General features: G+C 53.6%; 1 protein-coding gene across 1 annotated transcript in view; it reads left to right on the top strand.

Moving 5' to 3' along the window:
- Nucleotides 1–22,580, top strand: part of FAM83F (family with sequence similarity 83 member F) — a 33,802-nt gene extending 11,222 nt beyond the window's left edge. Inside the window, 5 exon segments of the mRNA XM_015593533.1 lie at nucleotides 13,868–14,035; nucleotides 14,588–14,709; nucleotides 15,675–16,215; nucleotides 16,217–16,352; nucleotides 22,531–22,580. Coding sequence (XP_015449019.1) covers nucleotides 13,868–14,035; nucleotides 14,588–14,709; nucleotides 15,675–16,215; nucleotides 16,217–16,352; nucleotides 22,531–22,580 — 1,017 coding nt within the window.
- The last annotated feature ends 1,482 nt before the right edge of the window (nucleotides 22,581–24,062 follow it).

The raw sequence follows: 24,062 nt of genomic DNA, 5'->3' as shown, positions 1-24,062 counted from the left end.
ATTCCTGGATGGTTTTGAAAAACAGAGGAGAAACCACGTGTGAAAAACAAGGAGAAAGTAGCGTACAAATGTCAGTTGTCTTGGAAAGTAACTACCGCCTTCTCCATTTTTTCTGGGAGTGGGGGAGGGAAATGCAGCTGAATCTTCTTCTCCCAGAAAGTGGGGCTGCCCGGGCCAGGAGATTAGATTGTTGGGGCGGGTGTGTTTCCTGTTTCCTCTGAGTGAGAGGAACAACTGCCCACTGCCCTCCCCCGCTCTCCCCTCTCCCTACATTTATCTGTTGGCCTTGATTTGGTGGTGGCAGCTTGTCAGGGCAGCTGTCTGTCTGCAGCCTCCGCTGCCTGTGGGGCTGTGGTATCTGACTCCTTAACCAAGGATCTCCTCTGGGATCTGCCATGGGCAGAGACAAGACAGGAAGGCACAGAGGAGCCCCAGCTCCCAAATTGCGCATGCCCAAGGGTGTTCTGCTTGTACAGTCATCCAGAAGGGCCTGACTGGCAGCACAGGCCCAGTCCAGAGCCCGAGGGCAGTCTGGAAAGACTCCCCATAATTCAAGCTCTCAGGGGAGGGTGACACGGTAGGGAAGGTGATGGGGCACGGAGGGACAGGCCATTTCTCTGTCTGGAGGGGAGGACAAGCTAGGCTTGGTTCCTCTGAAATCTGACACTTTGGGTCCCCGAAACTCTGAGGATGGGTGTTTTCCCAGGAAGTTCAAAAGTAGAAAATGGGGCCTCAGTAAGCTGGTGCCTGCTTTATGACCTTCTCTCGGTGTCATGAGCAGCATAGCCAGGTCTGCTGGGCAGCGGTCTCAGGAGGACAGGCGACCGCCAGGGGGAGGAGTACCCAGCTGGGAACTAGAGCCTGGGTGTCCTCGTCTTTGTTCTGGCTGTTGCTTTTCTCGCCTACTAGGTGGACTTGGGCAAATCATTTGACTTTGGTGGGCCTCCATCTCTGCATCTGCATGGGATTATTCTTGCCTCGTTTACAAGACTGCTCTGAGACTCTAGTGTAAGACTGTGAGATAGCACTTTTTTAAAAGATGCAGATAAAAGGAATTTCTATTAAGAGGGACTAACATTATTGAAAGATAAGTGCTACACATTATTTCTTTTAATTAATCCAATCCACAGCACGTTACAAGGCAAGTGGTATTTTCCCAGAGGCCGAGGTAGGCATAAGGTCATAAAACTCACAAGAGGCCAGCTGGGGTTCCATGCAGGTCTGAGATCAAGGCTGTTTCCTGCTACTACAAATGAAGGTTACCTTTGGGGATTTCCCCTTGGGGCCAACTCTTTCCTCTAAAACTTCCAGAAACAAAATATATTTGTTGCTAGCCAGGCCCTGAGAAGCTCACAGACTAGTTCTAGAGACTAGTATAGGACTGCTACTCTGAGTAGGGGAGAGGATTCTTTCTGCCTGGGGGCACTGGGGGTGGTGTCACTGGGAAGCTGAGTGTAGGTGGCTTTCGGGGACCTATATTGTCCTCTTAAAGGCCACTTTCTGGCCCATGGGTCAAGCACCTTCACTGACAAGCTGAAACCTTGATAGATTCTCAGCCAGCAACCCCCCAGCCCTCCATGCTGCCACCCCCAGCAACCCCCCAGCCCTCCATGCTGCCACCCCCAGCATGCCACCTCACTTGCCTCGTGGATCCGCCTTTCCTAGAGTTTACAAGGCAGAGCCTGTTCTGGGGCAAGCATCCAACGGGGGTGAGGGGAGCGGGGCGGAAAGCAAACAAGCCCGAAGTGAGGCCTGGCTGCCTGCCTGCCTGCCTGCCTGCCTGCCTGCCTGCCTGCCTCTGCTCCTGGTGCTCTCCTGAGCCCCGCCCCCTGCCACCCCCAGGTTGAGTCACTCCAGGGATCCCCACTCCTCCCCCTCCTTCCCCCTCAACACCTCACCACCCCAGGCACCATGCACAGTCAACCTCAGCTGCCTTCCCTAGTTTTCTTTCTCCTCTGAAATCTGTGGAGTCTGCGAACTTGCTAATGGTCCTAGAACCGTAGCCCTGGAAAAGAATGTTTCTAATCATTAGGTTCTGGCCCGAGGTTCCAGTAGCCTGTGAGCTCATCCTGGTACAGCGTGCCCAGTGGTCATCACTCTTTGGGCCCCTGGCAGTACTGGCTGAGCACCGGGAGGCTCTGCATAAATGTCCCTTTTGGTCTGTGTTGTAGCAGGGAGTCAGCAGATGGTTGGGGTTGGGGCGAGGACCAGGACTCTATGTTTCGGTGGGTCTTGGTCTCTGAGGACAGACTGTGAGTGCCCTTAACCCCCACTCCGAAGAGGGTTCTCGGATCGCCTGGAGATTCCCCACATTTGCTGGTTCACTCGACGTGGTTTGTTAAGGACCTACTATGTGCTGGGTTCCAGAAATATTCAGATGAATAAAAAGTAGACCCTGCCTTTTAATCTAATGAGGGAGGTAAAAAGGAAATAAATGGAGGCACATTGATAGCTGTTATTCATCGAGCACTTACATGCCAGACATGTGCCAGCCCTCTTAAGAATATATTATTTTATTAAATTTTCACAACGTTCCAGCAACTTTCCATTTTACAGATGAGGAAACTGAGGGTCAGACAGGCTGGTAAGGCTGGTAAATAGTGGAGCTGGATGGGAGCTGAGCCGACTCTGATTCCCACCAAGCTCCCGGGGAGCCGAGGCGCCCAGGAATTGACAGCTGAAGCAGCCAGTTTGGACGAGAAGGGCGGGCAGAGGGCCGGCATGTGCAAGGCAGGCCTGGGTGCTCACGGATTCACACTATTTCCTTCACCCCAATGCCCTCTTGACCACTTTGCCCAACCGCACCCCTCCCTGCAGGCTCCACTTGCCTCTCTGGGAAGCCTTCACAGGTAGCATCACCTGGCTGTGGCCACGAAATTGCCCCTGCTGCTCCTCAGAACCTCCTGGGCAAACTGCCAACTGCAGCTGTCTTGCCCTGATAGATCAATCAAGAAATACCCGGGCAGGTACTTTCTGAGTCCTTCCTTGCTCTGCCCATGTATTATATGGTGCTCAGAGCCCCAGGCCAGCAGCTGATCCCAAGAATCATTTATGTATCTTCATCGGATTTTTTTTAGCAGCTGATTTATCTTCTTAATTATGTTTAGCTTTAAGCTAATGTTAAAATGAGCTTGCATTAGATAATTTTCACTAATTAACACTAACTTAGTGCAGGGGAAGTTGTCCCAGAAGCACGCTGTGGGGCAGGGAAAAGCCGGCCGAGGTTCTTAAGAAGGATTGCCAGGCTCACTCCCTGGTGGATCACATACGGTTCTTCGCAGCTGGATTAGTTGACCTTGCTCACGTGGGTACCGTCTGTTCTCTTTCTCTGGAGAGCCAGCCTGGGTCTCCTTTGTATGCCTCCTTCATCGACTTAGTTTGGGGCACGGGTGTCAAGAGCGATGACCTCATGGGGTCAGATCAACAGAGAATGAGCCCCAGTGGTACACAGCAGGGAGACATGACCCACAGGGTCGGCAGCAGAGCCCTGCACAGAGGCCAGGGGTCTGAGAGAGGAAGCAGCCTGGCTGGGCGGAATTGGGCTCCAGTGGCTGCCAGTGCAGCAAGGGAGCCTGGTGTTTAATGATGTCTAATTAGTGAGCCTGAAACAATCTAACATGGCTACAGACAGCTGGGGTGCCTCAGCTGACAAAGCACAGATGCCCTTCTCGGGGAGTGGGGGCAGCCTGGCCTCCAAGCAGAGGACAGGACCCCGTTGGTCTTGATTCTGCCTTGTTGATGGGCCAGGGCCCTGGTCCAAGCCGCTTCCTCAGCTCCCGGAGGGAAGCCCCCACCACAGAGGGATTCTGTTTAGTGCAGTTACTGCCAGTCAGGCTCTGTGCAGGCAGGAATGACAGGTCTCTGTCCTCTGCACACACACACCCTCCATCAAGTGCTCAGACACAGGCCTAAACGGACCTGCATCCTGGGAGGGGCACACACTGCCCTGGGGGCTGGGGACAGAGAATGGTCCTGAGACAGCCTCAGAGAAGAGTGAAAGGGGGTCCTCAACTGGGAAAGGGCATTCCCATGGCCACAGGGATGGGGCCCTGACAACTTGAGTTAAGTCACCAGGGCTGAGGCTGCAGGTGCATTGGAGAACGAGATCTAAGAGTGTTTATTGTCGGGAAAGCCTGGGTTGGAAACACAGGGAGGGTCTTCGGCCAGGCAGAGGGCTTGATTCTATCTCAGTCAGGGACCAGAGTGTTCGAGTAGGGGAACAGCATGTTTAGGGTTGTTATTGGATCCGCCCGCTGAGAGGAAGCATGATCAGGACTGTGTAACTCCATCAAGCTGCCGCTGAAGGCCAGACACTGCCAAGGAGGAAGGGCAGAGCTCGGCCGCGGGGCGGGCACCAGAGCAGGTTCCGTCTAGGCGTGACTGCATCCCTTTGCATCCTCGCCAGAACCAGGAAGCAGCCTCACTCTTCAGGTGAACTACACAGGGCTTAAGTAACGCCCACGGTCTCACCACCAGCATGAGACCCCCAACCTCAAAGTCTCAGCTTTCCCCACTGCAATAGGTTCTCGGACTAGTAGGGGGATTCACCCCCTACTAGTGCAGAGATTGATGATGCTTTTCTTGGGGCCTGTTGCAGCCTTATTCACGAAAGCAAGCCTTTGGGGTGTACCCAGGGCACTGAGGGCCCCTCCCCCAGCCCCAGAGTGGAATCGTTCCCGTCCTCCAGCAGCACCCGTCCCTGCCACCTAGGTTCCTGGAGGCCACATCCGGGCACTTCCTATTCTGGCAGCAGGTTTCCCCGGCAGCGCGTGCCGGCTGCTCTGGGTGCAGGCGTAGGTAGATGCTCGAGCAGCGCATGGTACAGGCTCTTAACTGGGCTGCGCTTCCCCTCCATTAGTTCAGTTTTGACCTTTCCGGAAGTGTAGTGTTGCCTCGGCTTTAATCAGCACCTGGGCTGGGCTTGCTGGGCATGGTGTTGAGCGAAGAAAAAACATCTTGATGTCTGAGCGGGTGGGCGCTCCGGCTGTGGGCTCCCTGTGGGCTCCCGGGGTGCTCAGCGCCCAACACTGGCTGTCTCCTCCCCTCACACGCCCTCCTCCAAAGCGATGGCCCTTTGTAAAGGAAGCACTGGCATTTGCCCACCGCTCTGACAGGCCGAGCGCTGTGCTCCTTGCGCCACCACGTCATCTCATTTAAAACAGAACAACCCCGCGAAGAGGTCACCTCCCCATTTTAAAATAAGGAAACTCAGGCTTAGATTAAATGACTTACTCCAGGCCACACCAGCAAGAAGACTTTCCGCTTCCAGGGAATGTATTCTCTCCCAGACACCAGTCTAATCCATCCGCCACTTGAATTCAGAGCGCCTGAGGGCAAGGCACTGCCCAAGTGCGTTTTCAGGAGCCTGCAAAACCAGGGTTTCTGAGGATGGGCTGGGACCTGCAACCCCAGCCGGCACCCCCCCACCCCCACCCCACTCCCGTGAGCCCTTATGTGCTAGCTGAGAACCACTGCCCTGCAGCCCTGATCCCTCTTTGGGGAGTTCAGAGGACATTCCAGTCTGAGAGGACTGGATCCAGGGACTGGCCCGCTTCTGCCCTCCATGGGAACCCAAAGGACTGTTCTCTGGTCCCAGACAAACTGACTCCCCTGAGCTGCCAGACAGATGGCCATTCTGGGAGGCTTCAGCTTGACCAGTCTGCCCCTCTGCTGCCCTGGCGTGGGGAGTCCCATTCTCCTGTAGCAAGTGAGTTTAATGGCTCCTGGCAACTACGCAGCTTTTTCCTGAGATTTTGGGAGCATAATCTCATCTGTCACTCCTGCAGATGTGGGAGGAAGGCAGGGCAGGCATGAGAGGTCAAAGTCAGGCCCCAGGCCACCTAGGTAATTAGTGGGAAGGCAGGGCCTGAGACCTCCCCTGTGCCTCGTTGGGTTCCCTTCTCTTCCTCCCCAAGAAGAAGTGACAGCCAGCCCTGTGATGAACAGGCTTGGCTGTGGCCCCTTGCTTTTTCCCCACCGTGGAGCTGGGTGGGAAAGGAGTGGATCTTCGCCAGCACAGCAGCCACAGCTGCTCCAGTCCCTAGAGCTCCACGTCAGCAGAGGGTGGAAAGCAGTGAGGAAGAGGGTGGTATTATCCCCAGCAATACCGATGCATCCTGGTTTTGTGTCACCAGAGGTAGCTTGGGATCCTAGCCAGAGTAGATCTGTCCCCAGAGCCCGCTGTGACCACATCATCTGGGGGCGATAGGTGCAGATTAGTCAGAAGCCCGGCCTTTCGTCCCACCTCTGCCAAGACCCAGCTGGGTAACTTAGCCTGCGGACTGGGCATTAGTGGTCCGGTTTTCTCCGAGCTCTGAGATTCTGCACATCTGGAATGCCCTTCAGTGCAGGGGCCAAGTACGGAGGTGCAGCCTGTGCCCTGTAGGCAGGCCTGGCCAAGGGGCTTTTGGAGGCTGATATGCAGCCCATGCTTCATTTACTGGCTTGTGTCCCATCACAGGCAGAATGACACACTTGTGGAATTTGCACGAAGGCACTTACTGTATGTGCGAGTGGCAGCCCGGCCTCCTGGCCTAATGTCCTTGGTGTGGACTTCTACCCGCTGGCTAAATACTGCCCTCACTCATGGGCTGGCTGCTCCTTCAAGATCTTAGGTGGGTGATGCAGAGGCAGAGAGTCCGCCGGCTCAGGCAGCAGTCCCAGAAGGAGCCAACTTATTTTCCCTTCCCTGCACCCCTAACGGAGAGCTTCAGCTCACTCTGCCTTCCAGCAAGATGATCCAACCAGGAATCTTACTCAGCCTTTTTTTTTTTTTTTATCTCCACCCCAGTGCCTCCTTGTCTTTAATGAAATAAAAGAGATAACTGCACAGCTACTTCCATACCCAACAAATAAAACAATAGACATGAAACTACTTCCATTTAGACATTCATTCGACAAACTGAGAACTGATTTTGTGGGATGTCCCCCGAGGGTAGGGATTCTGAGAGAAATTAAGTGATCCCTGCCATTCAGGAACCTACCACAGCCCAGGAAGGGACAGCAGCTGTCACAGCGAAGTGTCATGGAGCTCTGTTGTTTGCTGAAATGCAATGTGGGCAGGAAAGGGGGAGTGGCGGGCATTATTGGGTAGGGAGAAGTTCAGGAAGTTCCTGGCCATCTCAGAGATGCGTAGATGTTTCACGGAGGAATGGAAGGGCCGGAACCAAAGGACTTAAAGCTGCCTGGTATGCGTGGTGGTTCTCAAAAGGTGTGTGTGGGGCGGTGGAGCTCTGTTGTTTGCTGAAATGCAATGTGGGCAGGAAAGGGGGAGTGGCGGGCATTATTGGGTAGGGAGAAGTTCAGGAAGTTCCTGGCCATCTCAGAGATGCGTAGATGTTTCACGGAGGAATGGAAGGGCCGGAACCAAAGGACTTAAAGCTGCCTGGCATGCGTGGTGGTTCTCAAAAGGTGTGTGTGTGGGGGGTGGAGGGGGTGATGCAGTTTTGCCCCCAGAAGACATTTATCAGTGTCTACAGACATTTTTTGGTCGTCACCACTCAGGGTGATGCTACCGGCATGCTGCTAAACATCCTGCAATGCACAGGACAGCCCCGCCCCCCGCCCCCACTCCGCAACAAAATGTTGCCGGCCCTAAAAGGTCAACAGTGCTGAGGAACTGAGGAACCCTGTGTAAGCAAAACTGTAGGTCATTCTGCAGGGCAGAGAACAAGGGGTGCTGCTAAACATCCTGGAATGCACAGGACAGCCCCCCCACCCCTCTCCGCAACAAAGAGTTGCCAGCCCTAAAAGGTCAACAGTGCTGAGGAACCCTGTGTAAGCAAAACTGTGGGTCATTCTGCAGGGTAGAGAACAAGGGTCAGAGATGAGGTGGCCCAAGACGAGGCGGGGTAGGAGGGCCTTCAAACACCAAGGTAAGGATCTGGACCTCTCGTAAGGGCTGTGGGACCCACTGGTTCACAGGTCTCTTGTTTTGGGGGGAATCACTGCTGCAGAGAATGAATTGGAGCACAGAGATGGGGGAGGAGAATCTAGTGAGGAAGCTATTCCAGAAGTTCTGTAGGAAATGAAGGGCCCTGAGCCAGGGCAGCGGTGCGAGGGGAACAGACAGGAGCTGACCTGGAGAAGGTGCATGGAGGGGATGGGACCTGCTGGGTCCCGGGACCCCCTGGGTTTGGCGAGTGGGGAGAAGGGGAAGGCCAGTGGACTGGGGCTTCTGGCCGGGGTGATTGAGAGGATGTTGACTGTGGAGGGGGCTGAGCATCCAGCTAGGTGGGGTCATCCGCACACCCCGGGAGTGCCAGTCCAGGTTGGCTTGGGCAGAGCTGCCGTGGAGTGTGCGGGCAAGGAGCCGTCCTTTTCCTCATTTCTGAAATCGAATGATGATCAAGGAGTGGAGAAAGACTCCGCAAAGCTGGCAGTTTAATTAGAGGTGAATGACGGCAGGAGGGGAGTTCAGAGTCTCCCTAGCCCACCCTCCCCGCCCCCCGCTGGGGCAGGATATCAAAGCAGGAGATGTGAAGCTAAGCAAACACGCGAGGACTACTGCAGCTTCAGAGCCTCTTTGCCAGCGCCTGCGACAGCTTCTGAAAACTCCTGCCGCCTCGAATTAACCTCTCTCCGCGGTGCCGCGTATCAGTGGGTAACTGGGTAAAGGACGCGGGGAGCCTGCGGGGAGGAGGGGGTGCCTGTGCTCTCCTGACCGAGTCCGCCTCCCCGGGTTCCACGCCTGTGCCGTCCTTCTTTTAAAAAGCGATTACCCACTGGCCCCGGGAGTCTTGAAGCTGGTTTCGTCGCGGAGGTTCAGGGGCGCATTAAACACCCGAGCAGAGCGAGTGGGGAGCCGGCTGTCAAGCTGGGCCCTCGGAGACCAGAGCGGAGACCAGAGCGCAGAGTAATTATCACTTCTCCTCCGCCACGAGATTGCAGGAGTCAGCGAGCAATTGATATTTTTTTCCTACTACAGATATTTCATTGTTTAATTGGTAGTGACAGAGATGGCTGGCTCGCATCCAGGGGTGCCACAGAGCGAGCCTCCTGAGAGCCTTGGCCCTGGGGGCCCTCAGGACTCCTGGCTCCCTCCAGTTTGAGATCTAAGATCACATCTTTCTCAGGTGGGGGCAGGGCGGCCGGCTCCCTGCTTGCTCTTTCAATCACAAAGCAAAAGCAAGGGTGTGAATCCAGAATCGCCTCTGTGAGCTGGTCAGGCAATCAATCCTCAGGGATCCATTCAGTGAGAGTCGACTCTAAGCTGGTGGCTGTGGAGAGTTTGGAAATGGGCAAACCACAGACTCTGGCCTCAGGCAGCACTTGGGAGATAAGGCATCAGGAGCCCCACGAGACTCTGGGAAGCCGAGTTCTGAGGGGATGAGGCCTGAAGTGTCACGTTAAAACCCTCTGAGATCTGTCCCCAACCCAGTCACACCTTCCTTGTACCTAGCCCCAACTGTTCCAGGAAAACCGTTTGTTTCTTTGTTTGCTTTGAACCTCAAGTACAGATCTGAACATGAACCTGAGGTTCATGGTCCACGGCCACCATCAATCCGCGGAAGGCCCCTCTTATTTTACTTTCTCTTTTCTCCTTCTCTAAGCAGCCACCCAAATGTATTCAATATATGTCCTTGGACATGTCTGTATCCTTAAAAAAAAAAAAAAAAATGCAGTGTTATTCTGTGTAGTTCGTTTTTATTTCCATAATGATATTAGGCTATAGATTCACCCTTTAATATTTTGAATCAAACTATCCATTTTTAGAGGAACCATCCAAGCTCCGCACGTGGAACTAGTTCGTCGCTGCTGTCCACCACTCTGTCGTGTACATTCCTCACATTGTCCATGCCCATTTTTCTAGAGGTGGACATTAAGTCGTGTCCAACTCTTTGCTATGCTAAAAGAACCCGCAGTGAATGCCTTTGTTCCTGCCCCCTTTACACACCCAAGAGGCTCCCTCTGGGTGCACAGCCAAGAGTGGCGTCACCCGCTGTGGTTATACACACCCTTAAATGCACTGAGCTGTGCCCCTCCCTCTGAGGAAGAGCTGCCCCCCTCCCCTGTGTTCCCTGCCACCAGCAGCCTTTTCATTTCCTTGCTTTAATTTGAATTTTTCTGATTGTTAATGAAGTCTGCTTCTCTTTATATACTCATTAGACGTTCAGGTATCTCCTCTAAGAATTTCCTGCTCATATCCTTTGCCCATTTTTCTGATTGGCTTTCTGTCTTTTTTCTTGCCAATTTGCAGGGATCCCTTGTATATCATTAATTCCTTTCGGTTGTAGACACTGAAGATATCTTCTCCCTATCACGCATCAGTTACTTTTGTCTATGGCTTCTTTCCTTGAACAAAAAATCCCTAATCTGTCAAAAGCATCTTTTAGAAGTTTTTTATTTGCCTTATGATTTGTGCTTTTGGAATCTTAAGAAATTCTGTCTTAGGTCATGAAGATATTTTCCTACATTTCATCCATTCCTTTATTAGTTTTATCTTTCACATGTAGGTATTTAGCCTACCTGAAATTCACCTTTATATATGGTGTGACGTAGTGATCCACATTATTTTTCTCTAAGCCAGTTGTCCCAATAGCATCTACTAAACAGCAGCCTTTCTCCACTGAATTGCGTTTCCGCCTCTGTCAGATTGTGTGTAGGTACATACGTTTCTGTTTTCTCTATTTGTCAGTCCCTTCGTACCACAGTCCCACAGTTCTTATTACTATAGCTCTGTGGTGTGTCTTACTACTGTCTGGTAGGACAAATGTCCCCTTTTAGCTATGCTTTTTCAAAACTGACTTAGCTTCTGTGGATCTTTATTCTTCCTCACATCTTAGAAGTATTTGAGTTCCTCCAAAAAATTTACTGAACTTTCATTGGAATTGTATTGAATCTTGTTAAAATGGGAGAATAGGATTTTTTGAATATTAAATCACATTATCCATGAACATGACTTTTCATTTATTCACCTATTTTAAAAGGTCTTTTAATAGACTTTTATAATTTTCTCCATAAAGGTATCAGTTCCTAAATACTATATGCTTAAGTAGCAATTTTGAATGGATCTTATTTTCTGTTTTTTAGCCGATTATAACTGTAATAGAAGAACGCCGTTGGTTTTTGTAAGTTTTTCTTGTATATGGCAATCTTGTCGAATTCTTCTATTAATTCTAATAGTTTTTCCCTGCATTCTACTGGGTTTTCTATAAAAATATCATCTCTAAATACTGATAGTTTTGTCTCTTCTAACCTTTCTATGTCTTGTTTCTTTTCTTGTCATATTGCATTAGTCAGGACCTCCAACACTGTCGAACAGCAGTTATGATAGTATTTTTGACTTGCTTGAGGCTTCAAAAGTTTCTCTTAAGTGTACTTCAAGTGGGTTTTTAATAAATAGCCTTTATCAAGTTAAGGAAGGTTCCTTCTATTCCTAGTTTTTTGAGAATTTTAATCACAAATAGGGATCTGGTGTTATCAAGTACTTTTAAAAACCTATGAAGATAATATATGATTTCCACTTGACACCATAAATGTTATAAATTAAAATGATACATTTTTGATGTTGAATCATTCTTACATTTCTAAGATAAGCCTTACTTGATTGTGCTATATTATGTTTAATTCACTTTTAATGACTTACCCACTGATGAATTTTCAAATTCATCAGTGTATCAATGGTCCTAATATTCTTTTTACCATTTTTACTATTTCTTAAATCATAAGAATTTCTTTAAAAGTAAAGATGCCTAGTTATTTCTCCTTCCACTCAGTATTTTATTTCCACCTCTTCTGTTTTTGAGATTCTCGCTAGAAGTTTGTCTATCTTGTCTAGTCTTTTTAAAAAGTAAGATTTTTATTTGATATTTCCAAAATACATGACCAACTGTCCCAGCCTCTGTCAGATTGTGTGTAGCCAGCATGATGCAGTGAAATGAAAACTCTGGAGTCAGACAGACCCGAGTTCAAATCCCCGCTCTCTTGCGTGCCATGCGACCTCGGACACATGACCCTCGGACACATGACGTCGCCCCTTTGCCCTTACTTCCTCATCTGTAAAATGAGAATAACAACCCTCTTCATTGTGAGGATCAGATTAGAAAATTTACCTAAAGCACGCGGAACAAAGTGAGGCCCATTAAACGTGGCGCATGTCAATCCCTGTCCTGAGTGCCATTGTTCGTGCCGTGCTCTTTGCCTGAAACGCCCACCTCCTAGGCCCCTGCTAGCCCCTGTAGCACCTGTGTGCAGTTTAGAAAAAGGCGTGCCTTCCTCAGGCCGGCCCAGTTCCCACTCACCCCCTCAGCGCCCATGTGCAGGGCACACCCTGCACACCCATGCACAGCAGCTCTGCCCACTTTCCTGCTCTCGATTTTCTTCTCCGCCCATTTCTCACAGTGCCCAGGCTGCCCATTCTTCAAGTTTCGGCTTCCTCGCTGAAGCCTCCCTTGTTCTCCCCTGGCTGGAAGTAATCTCTCTCCCTCCATCCTTCCTTCCTTCGCCTCACCACCCCTGAACTCACATCACATGTCATTTGTACATCTCTTAAGGCATTTATCTCATTTTACCTTATGTCTTAGTTATTTTGTGCCAATGTGTTATCCAACTGGATTAATCCCTTGAAGTTAAGGATTATAGTTTATTTGTCTTCAGATTCTCCCTCTGCCTGGGTTCTCAGTAAATGTTACTTGTATGAATGATTGAGTATTAAGTGTAGGAGCTAAGAAGAGCTTTATGTAATATTGTGTAAATGGCGTTAGGAGGGAGGGTCCTTTAGAGGCAGGAGTAATGAGTAGTAGGGCTCATGCGTGAAGGTGATGACGATGATGATGGTGGTTATGATGGAGGGTACCACTTAACTGAGCTTACCATTTGCCAGGCCCTGTGCTAAGTGCTTTCACAGTTTATCTCTCTAAGTCCTCACAGCAGCCCTTTGAGATAGGTGCTACTATTAGCTCCATTTTGCTGCCAAGGAAACTGGGGCTCTGATGAGTCAGCGGTGACTTGGTGCCCCAGGCCTGGTCTGCTTGACTTCGGGGTTTGGGCTTTCAGTTAAGATGACAAGCAGATGCCCTCAACCACACAGCAGCCACCATTTACTGAAGACTCGTTCCATACCAGACATTGTGTTCATGCTTCTCAGGCATTATCTCTAATCCTGAAAAGTGTAGGTTATCTCCACTTTACAGATAAGGACGCTGGAGGCTCATTGAGATTAAGTGACTTGCCTAAGGTCACATAAATGGAAAGCGATTATAACCAGATCTCTCTCACCTCAAAGCATGCCTTCTCCTTTGCATCAGGGGCACGGTGCTTGGGGCCAACAAAAAAACTCTTACACTGGAGTGGAGGAAGGTTTGTGTGGAAAAATGCAGGAAGCTAAGGTCAGAAAGGCAGATCTGTGTCGGGCTGCAGAAGCCTGCCGTCCAGCACAGATAATCACTCCGTCCACATCCTCACTTCTGGAAGCACAAGGCTTTGCCCTTAGCTTTGCCCTTAGGAAAGCTGCAGGGAGATCAAAGCACCTGCCGAGAAAGTGGTGTCTGAACAGATCTAAGACTTGCGGAAGTGAGTCCATTCCTCGCCTCTCAGTGATCGTATCTTCTCGACCCTGCTTGTCTTCCTAGGGCACCGGGACCAGCTGTCTTCGGCCTCCTAGATCTGCCCTGATAGGCTTCTGAAAAGCTGCTGCAAGATCCTGGGGCGGGGGGAGGGGTTGTCAGGCATGGCCTGCACCCTCCTAGGTTCCCAGAGCAGAAAGCCCGTCTCTGCTGGGCTCAGCTGTGCTCAGGGACGGGTGTGGATATGGAGAATCCAGGGGACGTGCAGATGGGGTTTTTGACTCTTAGTCCTCTCTGGGCTGAGATATGTCTCTATAGGTGTGTAGTCACCATGGGCCTCACCAGTGCCCTTCTCCGTCCAGGTCATTGCTGTGGTCATGGACCTCTTCACCGATGGAGATATCTTCCAAGACATTGTGGATGCCGCCTCTAAGCGCCGGGTCCCCGTGTACATCATCTTGGACGAGGAGGGCGTGAAGTATTTCCTGGAGATGTGTTGGGGCCTGGAACTTACTGACTTTCGTATTCGGGTAAATTATACCACCGGCGGGGGTAGGGGTAGCAGGAGATGAGACAGGGACTGCCTCTGCCCCTTTCTCTGCCTCCTCCCCAGTTCAGGGGCTCAGGCGAACAAGATCTCCACCCCTTGCCTTTTGTCTGAAACCTTGCCTCCTGACCTGATAACTCTGAATTACACACCCGGCTTAAATTTTATCCGAAGGCTGCTGAGGCTAAGGTGTCAGCTCTGGCCCAGTCCTGGGGTGCGCTCTGCCCCTGCAGTCACTGTCACGGTCAGAGCTAGGGCTGTGCTTCTCTTCTAGGGAGATTTGGGAGCAGGCAGGAACCACTCTGAGCTTATCCACACCCAAAGCAATATCTGCTGACTTCTTCCAGCTCTCTAAATGGAGTTCCGCTTGTCAGGCAGAGTCTGGTGCTGACAGGAGGCAGAGTCTGGTGCCAACAGGAGCCAGCAGGCCCTTAGGTCTCATGGACGAGAGGGCTCCTCCTCTGCCCAATCAAAGACGTAGCTCAGAGCCCTGTGGGCCCCAACCTGAGTGATAGCGCCTTTCTCTTCTCAACAGAACATCCGCGTCCGCTCTGTGACAGGCGTTGGCTTCTACATGCCCATGGGGAAGATCAAGGGGACTCTGTCATCAAAGTTCTTAATGGTAGATGGTGAAAAAGTAGCTACTGGATCTTACAGGTGAGTTGGACCGGGTCTGAGTGGGGCCTGGGAGGCCTTTATTCATGATCACAAGCGTTCATGGTCAGGAATGTGCCGGACGGGAGCCTCTGTGGTTGTGAGTTTAAGAGGCCATGTCTGATCCAATAACAAAGAAGAGCCTCTTGGCCCGTCCCTTTCCTCAAACTTTGTAGCTCCTGGATCCTTCCAGAAATAGGGTCAATTCTTACCGGACTTTAAGTGCAGCCTGCCTTCCGTGGTCCACAGCAAATGGTTGCACGTTGAGGATAGTTGTTAGGCGGGACAGGCAGGAAGCAGAATGTATCAGATCTGGGAAAGAAATATTAGGGTGCGGCCTGGAAGGAATGCCTCCCGAATCCTGATTCAGAAGTAAATTACCAGGAACGTGATATGTATCTGTTCAGCATCTGCCCTAGGTGCAAAAAAGAGACCTGGGCACCTAAAACAATAAATGGCATACTCTTACGTGGTTAAAGTATGGGGTTTTGTAGACACTAAGTGCTCTAAAAATTCAGAGAAGAGCCAGTAAGGAATGGAATGATATTAACAATAGTAGCAGCTACAGTAACTATTTATTATACGTGTGTCTCGTGCCAGTTACTGAGCTAAATGTTTTGTACACGTTATTTCACTTGAGCCTCAAGACAGCCCTGTGAGCCCCTTTTTACACGGCACACGGGGCGGAAACTCGGTTTGAATCCAGGTCCGACTTCTCACACGCTTGCCTTGCACCCACTGCCTGCTTTCTGCATTCAAGGTCAAGACCTGGGAAGAAGGGAGATTGGCTCAGTGGAGGGACAGCACCCCAGCTCAAAGGCCGGGCAGCAAGGAGTCCGGCCTGGGTGGTGGATCAGGCTGAGGCGGGGGCGGTGGGGTGTTGAGATGGGCTTGCCAAAGGGCTGCTGGCAGGACAAGGCCACCAGCTTGGGCACATGTGTCTTGCTTTTCTGTCCCTGTGTTCCCAGGTTCACCTGGAGTTCCTCCTATATAGACAGGAACCTTCTGCTCCTCCTGACAGGGCAGAACGTGGAGCCCTTCGACGTGGAGTTCCGGGAGCTGTACGCCATCTCTGAGGAGGTGAACTTGTACCAGCAGCTCGGCCTGGCTGGAGGCGCAGGCAGGCTCGGCCTCAACTACTCCTCCACCGTGGCGCGGAAGCTCATCAACCCCAAATATGCCCTGGTGTCCGGCAGCCGCCACCCGCCGGGAGAGCTGATGCGCTGGGCCGCCCGGCAGCAACGAGAGGCTGGCGGCAGCCCAGGCGGACAGGAAGAAGGTAGCGGAGGCGGCGAGTCAGCCCGGCGCCTGGAGAGCTTCCTGCACGACCTGGTCACGCTGGAGCAGATGCTGCCCCCCGTGGAGCCCGTGCCCCTGGGAGAGCTGAGTCGGAAGGGTGGCAAGGTGGTCTCTCACCTGCACGTGGACCTGAAGCCCCGAGAGGCACTTGTCCGAAATGGCAAGGGAGAAGCTGCCAACGGGGAGGCCGCCGCCGCCAAGGAAGGCAAGCTTCAGCAGCAGCCGACGGGCCAAGAGGCCTGCTGCGTCCAACGGCGTGGCCAGCTCCCTCGCCACCGAGACCTCTGCCGAAGTGGACTTTACGGCGGGGAAGAGGCTCAACGACGGCTCCAGTGCCAACGTCTCAGGTGAGTCCTCCCACCTCGGGCCCAGGGCTCCCCAGGCCGCTGGGCCGGATGGAAAAGCGTTGCCTCATATCTGCAGAAAGGCAGCTTGCTGGCCTGGCGAGAGCAGAGCCCTGGGGTCAGGCGGTTCTCAGTTCCCAGTCCGCTCTGGCGTGTCCGCTTCGTGGCCTTCGGCCAGGCAGCGCAGCTCTGAGTTTCCCTTTTCTCTTCTCTGAAAGGGGAGAATAATGGCTGCCTCGCCCAGCTGTTCTGAGGGGCTAAGTTGCTCAGAGCAGAGCTAGGTGTGGAGCAGTCCAGAGCTGACATGACTGCTACTACAGTCTTAGAAAGTTTCCCCTTCGCGAATGAAGAATCAGAGGCACGGTGCAGCCGAGGGGCGGGGCTCAGGCTCGACCCCCTGCCCCTGAGAATAGGGCCCGTTCTCGCAGAGCTTGTTCCTTGTCAGGATCCAACGTGGTCGAACACACCCCACCCTCACCTGTGCCCCACCAACGCCCTGACCCACTTTCCGCGTTTCTGTTGTGAACAGTTCGCCTTGGTTCCTCCCTGTGTTTATTTGATAAGTGGTGTTTGCCGTGCTGCTTACCTCTGGGAGAGCTTGTTCCTGATGGTGTTATCTTTCTAGCTGTCTCTCTGGGATCCCCTAGAGGTCCTGGCCTTCATCTCTTTCTCTGGAGCAGCCTCCAGCGCGGCCTTTCGGGAGGCTGGCGGTGACAGCCAGGGCTACTGCCGGTGCCTTTTCTCATGTCAGCATTTCTGAGTCCAAAGGATGTCCATGTTGGGATTTTTCCCTCTGTGGCTGTGGGGCTTGGCAGCAGTGAGCCTGAGCTCCCTTCCTGGCCAGTTAGTGCTGGCGGGACCTGAGGGCCTGCCCCCCGGCAGCCTGAGCACTTCCAGGACCCCCACATCCCCCACAGCCCCAGGTTTGACCTGATGGGGAGCGGCTTGAGTGCGGGGATCATAACCGTCTTCACCTCCACTGAGTCCACAGCCCGAATGCAGAGCCTGACACACTCGGTCTGTGCTCCTAAAAGTGAGGACGGGCCTCGGAGTCCCCGTGAACCTGGGCATAGCAGAAGCCCGAGTGCCGTGCCTCTGTCAGGCCAGGAAGCATTTACTGAGCACCTCCACGTGCCAGGTCCTTCACGCAGAGCTTTCTCTCCCCTCGGCCCTCACAACGACCTCTGTGGTGGCAGGTGGAAGCTCAGAAAGGTGAATTTAGTGGTCTCCTGGCACAGTAAGTGGTACTGGAGCCAAGGCTCAAACCTGTGTCCCGTCAGGGCAGAGCGGCTGGCTCTGTCTTATTCCCCCTGGGCTCCCTGGCACCCCAACACCCGATGCAGCTCTGTACCTCTCGTTTGGAGGGAGGGTTGCCATGGAGAACACCTGGCAGTGGAGGGAGGGGGAGGGGTGAGCCCAACCACGAAGGGTGCCATTTCCCAGGTTCTGATGGAGGTGAAGTGGGAGCTTTCTCTTTCTTCAGCCCCTCACCCTGAGGTGCTGTTTCCATAGAAACAAAAGGCCCTTTGTCTTGTCCCTTCCTGCTGCCTTCCGTGAGTCTCTCAGCATCCAGTTCCCCTGCTTGGACCACTTGGACAGTTGCTGCCACTGCTGTTGTTCCCTGAGTGTTTGCACATGGCGCCCAGGAGCCCATCAAGCAAACCCGACTGTGCCCTGTGGAAACCCCTCTCCCAAGCACTCGGCCCCCCGAGAGAGAGGGAGAGAGGAGAGCAAACTCGGGAGTCACATAAAGTCAGAAGGTGCAAGGGGTGCCCAATGAGATCACCCTGTTCCTCTCCAAGCTTCAGAAGAAGCAGTGGCCTCGTCCAGCACTGCCTCTGCCCACCTGAGTGGGCACCCAGTACCCGAGGGCCTGAAATTCAAGTCCTCAAGGAGACCTTTCTCTCCCTGCTGCTTTCCTCCCTCAAAGGCAGGGCAAGGAGCAGGAACTCCTCTCCCCAAGGGCCTTTTCTAAGTGGCCTCCAGCTGGGTGGCCTTAGCGCTTCCTCCGGGTCACTAGGACTCTGTGTGCCAGAGGGTCAGGCTCCTGCCAGCACAGAGGCCCCCCAAGGCTGGCACTACTAACCCTAGTGCTGTCACCTGGGAGGAAATGACTTTGCTGCTGCCTGAGGACCCCGTCATCCAGGGAAAGGCTCCCCATCCCGCAGCGAAGGTTCAGACCATCATCAGAACAGGCATCCAGGGGTCTCAGCTCCCGGTACCTTGCTCCTCACTACACGGACACACCCTTCTGCCTCCCCAGGCTGTTTCCTGGTTGAGAAAAAGAGGGCTGAGCCATGAGAGATTCCGAGGTCCCTTCACGCTCCGATTCTGACTCTGGCCTTTCTGTCTCTGCTGCCTTCTTGTCAAGGGAGAGCCTAGGCTGATGACAGGGTGGGCGAAAGAGAGAGAAATAGAAAAGCTAAGCGCTGACAGCCTGTAAAATTGCTTGATAAGAAGTATATAGCTGTCAAACAGCATGCAAATTTTTGCAAACCCGAGCGCGGTCTTCCTGAGAGCTTTCAGAAATCCCTTCCTTTAGGTCTGGGATCCAGCGAGCTGCTGGGCCGCCGGGCGGTTTGAAGGCTCACGGCCCCCTCTACTGGCAGAAGCCAAGCGCCTTTTCCTGCTGGTTTCTCTCTGGGCTGAGACCTCAGCACCTGGGCAGAGCATCCGTCCAGTAGCTTGAGACAGGCCGTCTGGGGCAGAGATCTCAACCTCCGGAACAGAGGTCACTGGAGAGTCTTGTTAAAATGCAGCGGGGAGTCTGTGCCACTGGGCTGTGCTCGAGGATGTGCATTTTAAACAAGTGCCCCAGTGTTTTCCATGTAAGTGTCCCTGAAGCCACAGATTACTGTGACACTCAGACAAGGCCCTGCCCTCAGGGCTGGTAGGAGGTTCCAGGTAATGTCTTGAAGCCCCACCCAGCTCCCCCAGGGAAATCACTGAGAAATGGCCCACACTCTGAATGCGGTGAGGAGAAGGAAGAAAGGCACAGGCTTTCGAGCCCCTGGCCTGTGCTGGGTACGCACGGTGCTAACTGCTTCCACACAGAACTCACAGCCACCCTGCCTGATGGCATCATTTCACAGACAAGAGGTGAGCCCCTGTGTCCATGGTCACACAATGAGAAAAGGACAGCACGGTCTCCTGCCCGCCGCCGCCCGGGGCCTTGCGCAAAGCACTGTGGCTGTCCCCGAAAGGCAGGGTTGGCCATGTTTCCCTACCTCTTTATGGACCGACTCTCCCCTTGGTGTCCCACCAGCAGAGAGGGTGAGGAGAGTGGTCACTGCCTTCCAAGGTCCTCTGGGCCCATGCTGTTTTTCCCTGGGTTCTTTGAGGTGACTCCAGCGGCAGTCACCTTTCTAGAACTCTCCTGGGTTCCCCCGATTTGTGCTTGGACAAGACACTGGCCACTAATGTGGTCTGGCTTCCAGTGATGTGGCTGCTGTGCTCCTGGACTTTAGGCTTGCCTGTGACATCCCTGGGGGCTGGAGGTCGCAGATCTCTCTCCTGCAAATCTGGGTCCCTATCCAGGAGGGAAAGTTGGGGATGTGCTCCTGGGGTTCAGAGCTCCATAAGGGACCTGTGAGCCCCCAGTTGCAGGGTAAGTCTACTCAAGATCTGTCTTAGTCAAGGCAGAATCATTGTCGCTCCTGAGGAGTGTGGGTCAGGCCCCACAGCTGGTGTCTGGAGGCTGCAGTCTGGTGTGATAAGCCTGAACACCGTTTCCAGCTGGGGTCCCAGTCACACAGCATAGGTGAGGGGAGTCGAGCGAGCCTCCTTCAAGGGACTGATCCCACTCGGCTCTAGAGAAGAGGCAGGCGTGCTTGTTCTTGTTGACAGATGTCACATCCCCCTACCATCCTGGTTTCTCTTGGGGCTTATGTTACAGCTGGGTGAGTGAGGTGAGCGAGGGCACATATGTCACCCAATCAACATCTATTGATGCTGCGATGCTGCTATTGTTGCTAGGGTTGGTGCACACCCTTGCGTAGCTTGCCACTGCCTGCCGGCTCATTTTATCCAACAAACGTGTGTGTGTGTGTGTGTGTCTGCAAAGTCGGCCCTGTGCCAGGCACTGTTCTCAGTCCCTGGTACAGCAGTGAACAAAACAAGCAAAGCCCCTGCCCCTGCGGAGCAAATACCATCCTGCAGAGTGAGAGTGGCGAGGGCAATGACCCTTTTCTAAAGGTGATCAGGAGGCCTCTGGGACCAAGGGGCATCTGAGCAGAGCCTCGAATGACCGGAGAGAGTGGACATCCAGGGAGGATTCTTCCAAGAAAGGGGAATGTGAAGCCCTGTAGGTCTTTGGCCGGGAATGTAAGTGTCCCCGCCTACCTCTCTCCTCACCAGTCCTTGTCCCTTCTCGGCCGGCCGTTACTCTGTGCTGTCTCCTCCCGCTTCCCACCCTACTTTAGTTTCACTCCCGTGTGTCTCCCCGTCGCAGTTTGCCTTTCTCTCATAAGCCTCCTCTGGACACCCATGCCACACATACTTCGTAAAAAAAAAAATTGGGGGCTGTTCATGGATGCTTCCCTATTAATCTGAGCGGATCTGCCTCGCCTCAGCTTTGCCAAACACCCGCACGTGGTGGGCGCCCCATCCATGTGCACCGAGCGAACGAGGGAACACAAAGAATGTTCCTTCAGACCGTTTCTCGGCTTTCATCCAGCCCTACCAAACAAGTGTGTGAGTCGGCACTGCAGCCTTCCCCGGCACTGCAGCCTTCCCCGGCAAGGAGCGGGGCCGTGCGCGGCGTGGGGACCTGGCTCCCCTGGCGACCCGGCCGCAGCACCCAGAGTTTCTTTCACTTACCTGCCTCCTGCCTCCAAAACGCTGTTGCCTCCAGGGAGAAACTTGATGTCTGCTCAGCTGGCCAAGCAAATAAGACCAGTCACTAAGGGGAGGAAGTGGGTGTGGTCATGTCCATTGCAGCAGTGAGGGGACTGTGGGACAGCACAATGTGATCACTTCAGCACTGCTCCAGGGGCAGCCACAGCACTGTCATGGAAGATGACCGAGCTCCCTGACTGTCGGAGCCCTCTGTAAGGGGCATGCACGGTCTAAGCTCTAACCTCAGCCTCCAAGGAGCTCAGCTGGACCCAGAAAGTCCCAAGGCGCAGTCAATGAATGGAGCAGGACAGTTAGGGGGGAAGGGGCCCCACTGGGGCCTGTCCTCATGTCTCTAGCTAATGGCTCAGGAGAAGAGGCAGCCACCACCTTAATTAAATTCACAGCTGAAGTGATATGAGAAGGTGGTGTGAGCATCAAGAACGGGCAGGAAATAACTCGGCAGCTTCCACCTGGGAGAAAGGAAGCCAGGGCGCCAGGAGGTTGTGGATCCAATGGCTGACACCTCGCAGGCAGGCCAGGAGTGTCAGTGTCTGCCTCGCCCCTTCACGTGATAAGCCCCAGAGCAGGAATCCAGCCAAAGGAGCCACCGGCCTCCGCTAGGGATTGTAAAGGGAGAGGAAATGGATGGAAAGGGCCCGGGAAGAGAACTGTGCATCTCTGGCCTGAGGGAACACAGTGTTCTCTCCCCCGTCTTTCTTCTAAATGAAATGTGTTCCCTCCGCCCTCTACGGTAACACCACCTCTCTAAGCCTGTGGTCCCTGCCGTGCTGCCTGGCTCTCGGTCAGCCTATGGACCTTACCGAGACACAAGTTTCTCCTCTTCCAACCTAGGCAGCCTACATGGCAGAGGAAGCCGTGAGTGGATTTGGAAGACCAGGTTCTGATGCAGACTGGCTCCAGGAGCTGGTGGCCCCGCTGCCCTCAGCTGTAACACAGGGCCGACGATACCTACTCAGAGTGAGGCCACCCGTGAGGATGACTGTGGTTGTGCTTTTGTAGGCTGTGAGGCTGCATATGGTGTTAGCTACAGGTGAACTGCCTCTTGGCAAGACTTTTAAGTCGTTAACTGCAGTTGTTGCTTTGGAGTCTAGATCCCTCCCCACACCCCGCTGAGGTCAGGGGAGGGCAGATCCCTCGATGTCCCAACTAGTGCCCGTCTTGCTGAGGCTGCCAGGACAGGAGGACCTTGCCTTTTGCTTGCCTGGGTGCCCTACTGACCTGTTTCCAGATCAGCAGGTGTGGGCAGTGCACATGAGGGGCCGGAGGCAAGTCCACTGAGCACTTCACTTACGTCATTCCCTGCCTGTGTCCCTTGTCTCTGCAGGTAAAACAAGTCCCAGTCCTGCCAAGAACAGCAATTGTGTGATTTCCTGAGCTGCGGGCCAGCGGTGGGCAGGACCTGTGGATGACCCACTGTCATGTCTTGTGGAGAACACAGGTCAAACTCTATACTAGTTTGCACATCGGATCCCTACTGGCCTCCTGCCCAGCAGCCTCCATCCTGGCCTCAGGGCCCCTGAATCTGGGATGCGAGGGTCTACAGCATCTCAAGACAATCACACGCCTCCACAAGACCGTCGGTGGCTGGGCAGGGGTCACTCCTTGTTTACGTGAAGTGGAAGCTTGACTAGCGTCCGCTCTCCTTCATGCCTGACTCCCTCCCTCCACTGGCCAGCCTTGCCCTGCAGGGCCCCTGAGGGGGTGAGCCCGTATCTTTATACCTTAATGTGATAGGGTCTCCAGGGCAGCCCCACCCCCCCGCCTTCTCCTTCCTCGGGCTTCCTGGTGCTTCTGGTCCCCCTAACAGGTTTGATGGAATAAAAGGGAAGAGGACAAGGCTCTGAGCCAAGGATGCAGTCTTGCTCTAGCCTCAAAACTCAAGGTGGAGGATGCTAGGAGAGCTGGAACGCTGGCTACGGTGGCCTTCCTGGCCTGGTCCCTGCCGGCTCCTGCGCTAGACACTGACTGGAATGAGGGGAAGATGTCCCACTGGGAGCCAGAGCCAGTGGCAGAATTGGATGCCGCCATTTCCAGAGCCCTCGTGCCGAGGTCTGCTTTCCCTCGCTCTGCGCTGTCTTCGCCCTCACGGGTCCCAGCCTCCTTGGCTGTTGCCTGCTGCAAGCCATTATGGGGGTTCTTCTAGTGCCTTTACCTGGGGCCGCTCCCCCCACTTAATGTGCCTTGATTTGCACCTCAAGACAGGGTGAGAGAGCTTGGCCAAGAGGTAGTTCAGGTGGTGTGGGGGGCTGGCCCTGTGGACAGGAGCGTTTGCCCTTCCTCCCACCCCTGAGGTGACCCTCAGTCCCCGTCACCAGCCAAGACTTGTGCTGCTTCTATAGTTATGCTTCAGCCAAGGACCAGCCTTAGCCCCCTGCCAAAAGTCAGGCTGTGTTTGGGGCCCTCAGTTCCCCCCACCCTCCAAAGAGCCCAATTGCCATGAGGCCGGGCCCAGAGACCAGCCTAAAATCACACACTGCCCCTACCCCACTTGTGTGACTGAGGAGTCTAAGGAGACAGATCATGAATGCGCATGGCAGAAACTGCCAGACCGCAGGCTCCGCGGGCAGGACCCCTCTGGCAGCCTCACTGCCAAACCAAACTCTCTTCCTTGTGTTTTCCTTTTGCAAAACCCCACGGCACCAGCTGCGCCTGGGGAAGGGGCCCAGATGTCTGTGAGGTGGCTGGCGTGAGAGGCCAGCAAGGGGCCTGGCTGTGCTGAGGAGAGCCAGGTGTCCTTTGAGGAGCAGGAAGTAGAACAACACAGTGCAGTCATTAGAGAAGAACCTCAAGGGTGGGGGAGGGGGAACGTGGTCCCCAGGGCCCCTCTGATCATCTTGAGGTTCACTTCTAAGGTGT

This window comes from Pteropus alecto, unplaced genomic scaffold, assembly GCF_000325575.1.
Source record: "Pteropus alecto unplaced genomic scaffold, ASM32557v1 scaffold157, whole genome shotgun sequence".
Taxonomy (NCBI): Eukaryota; Metazoa; Chordata; class Mammalia; order Chiroptera; family Pteropodidae; genus Pteropus; species Pteropus alecto.
Note: the sequence above shows the minus strand (reverse complement) of the source record. Positions and strands in the feature narration are given on the sequence as shown.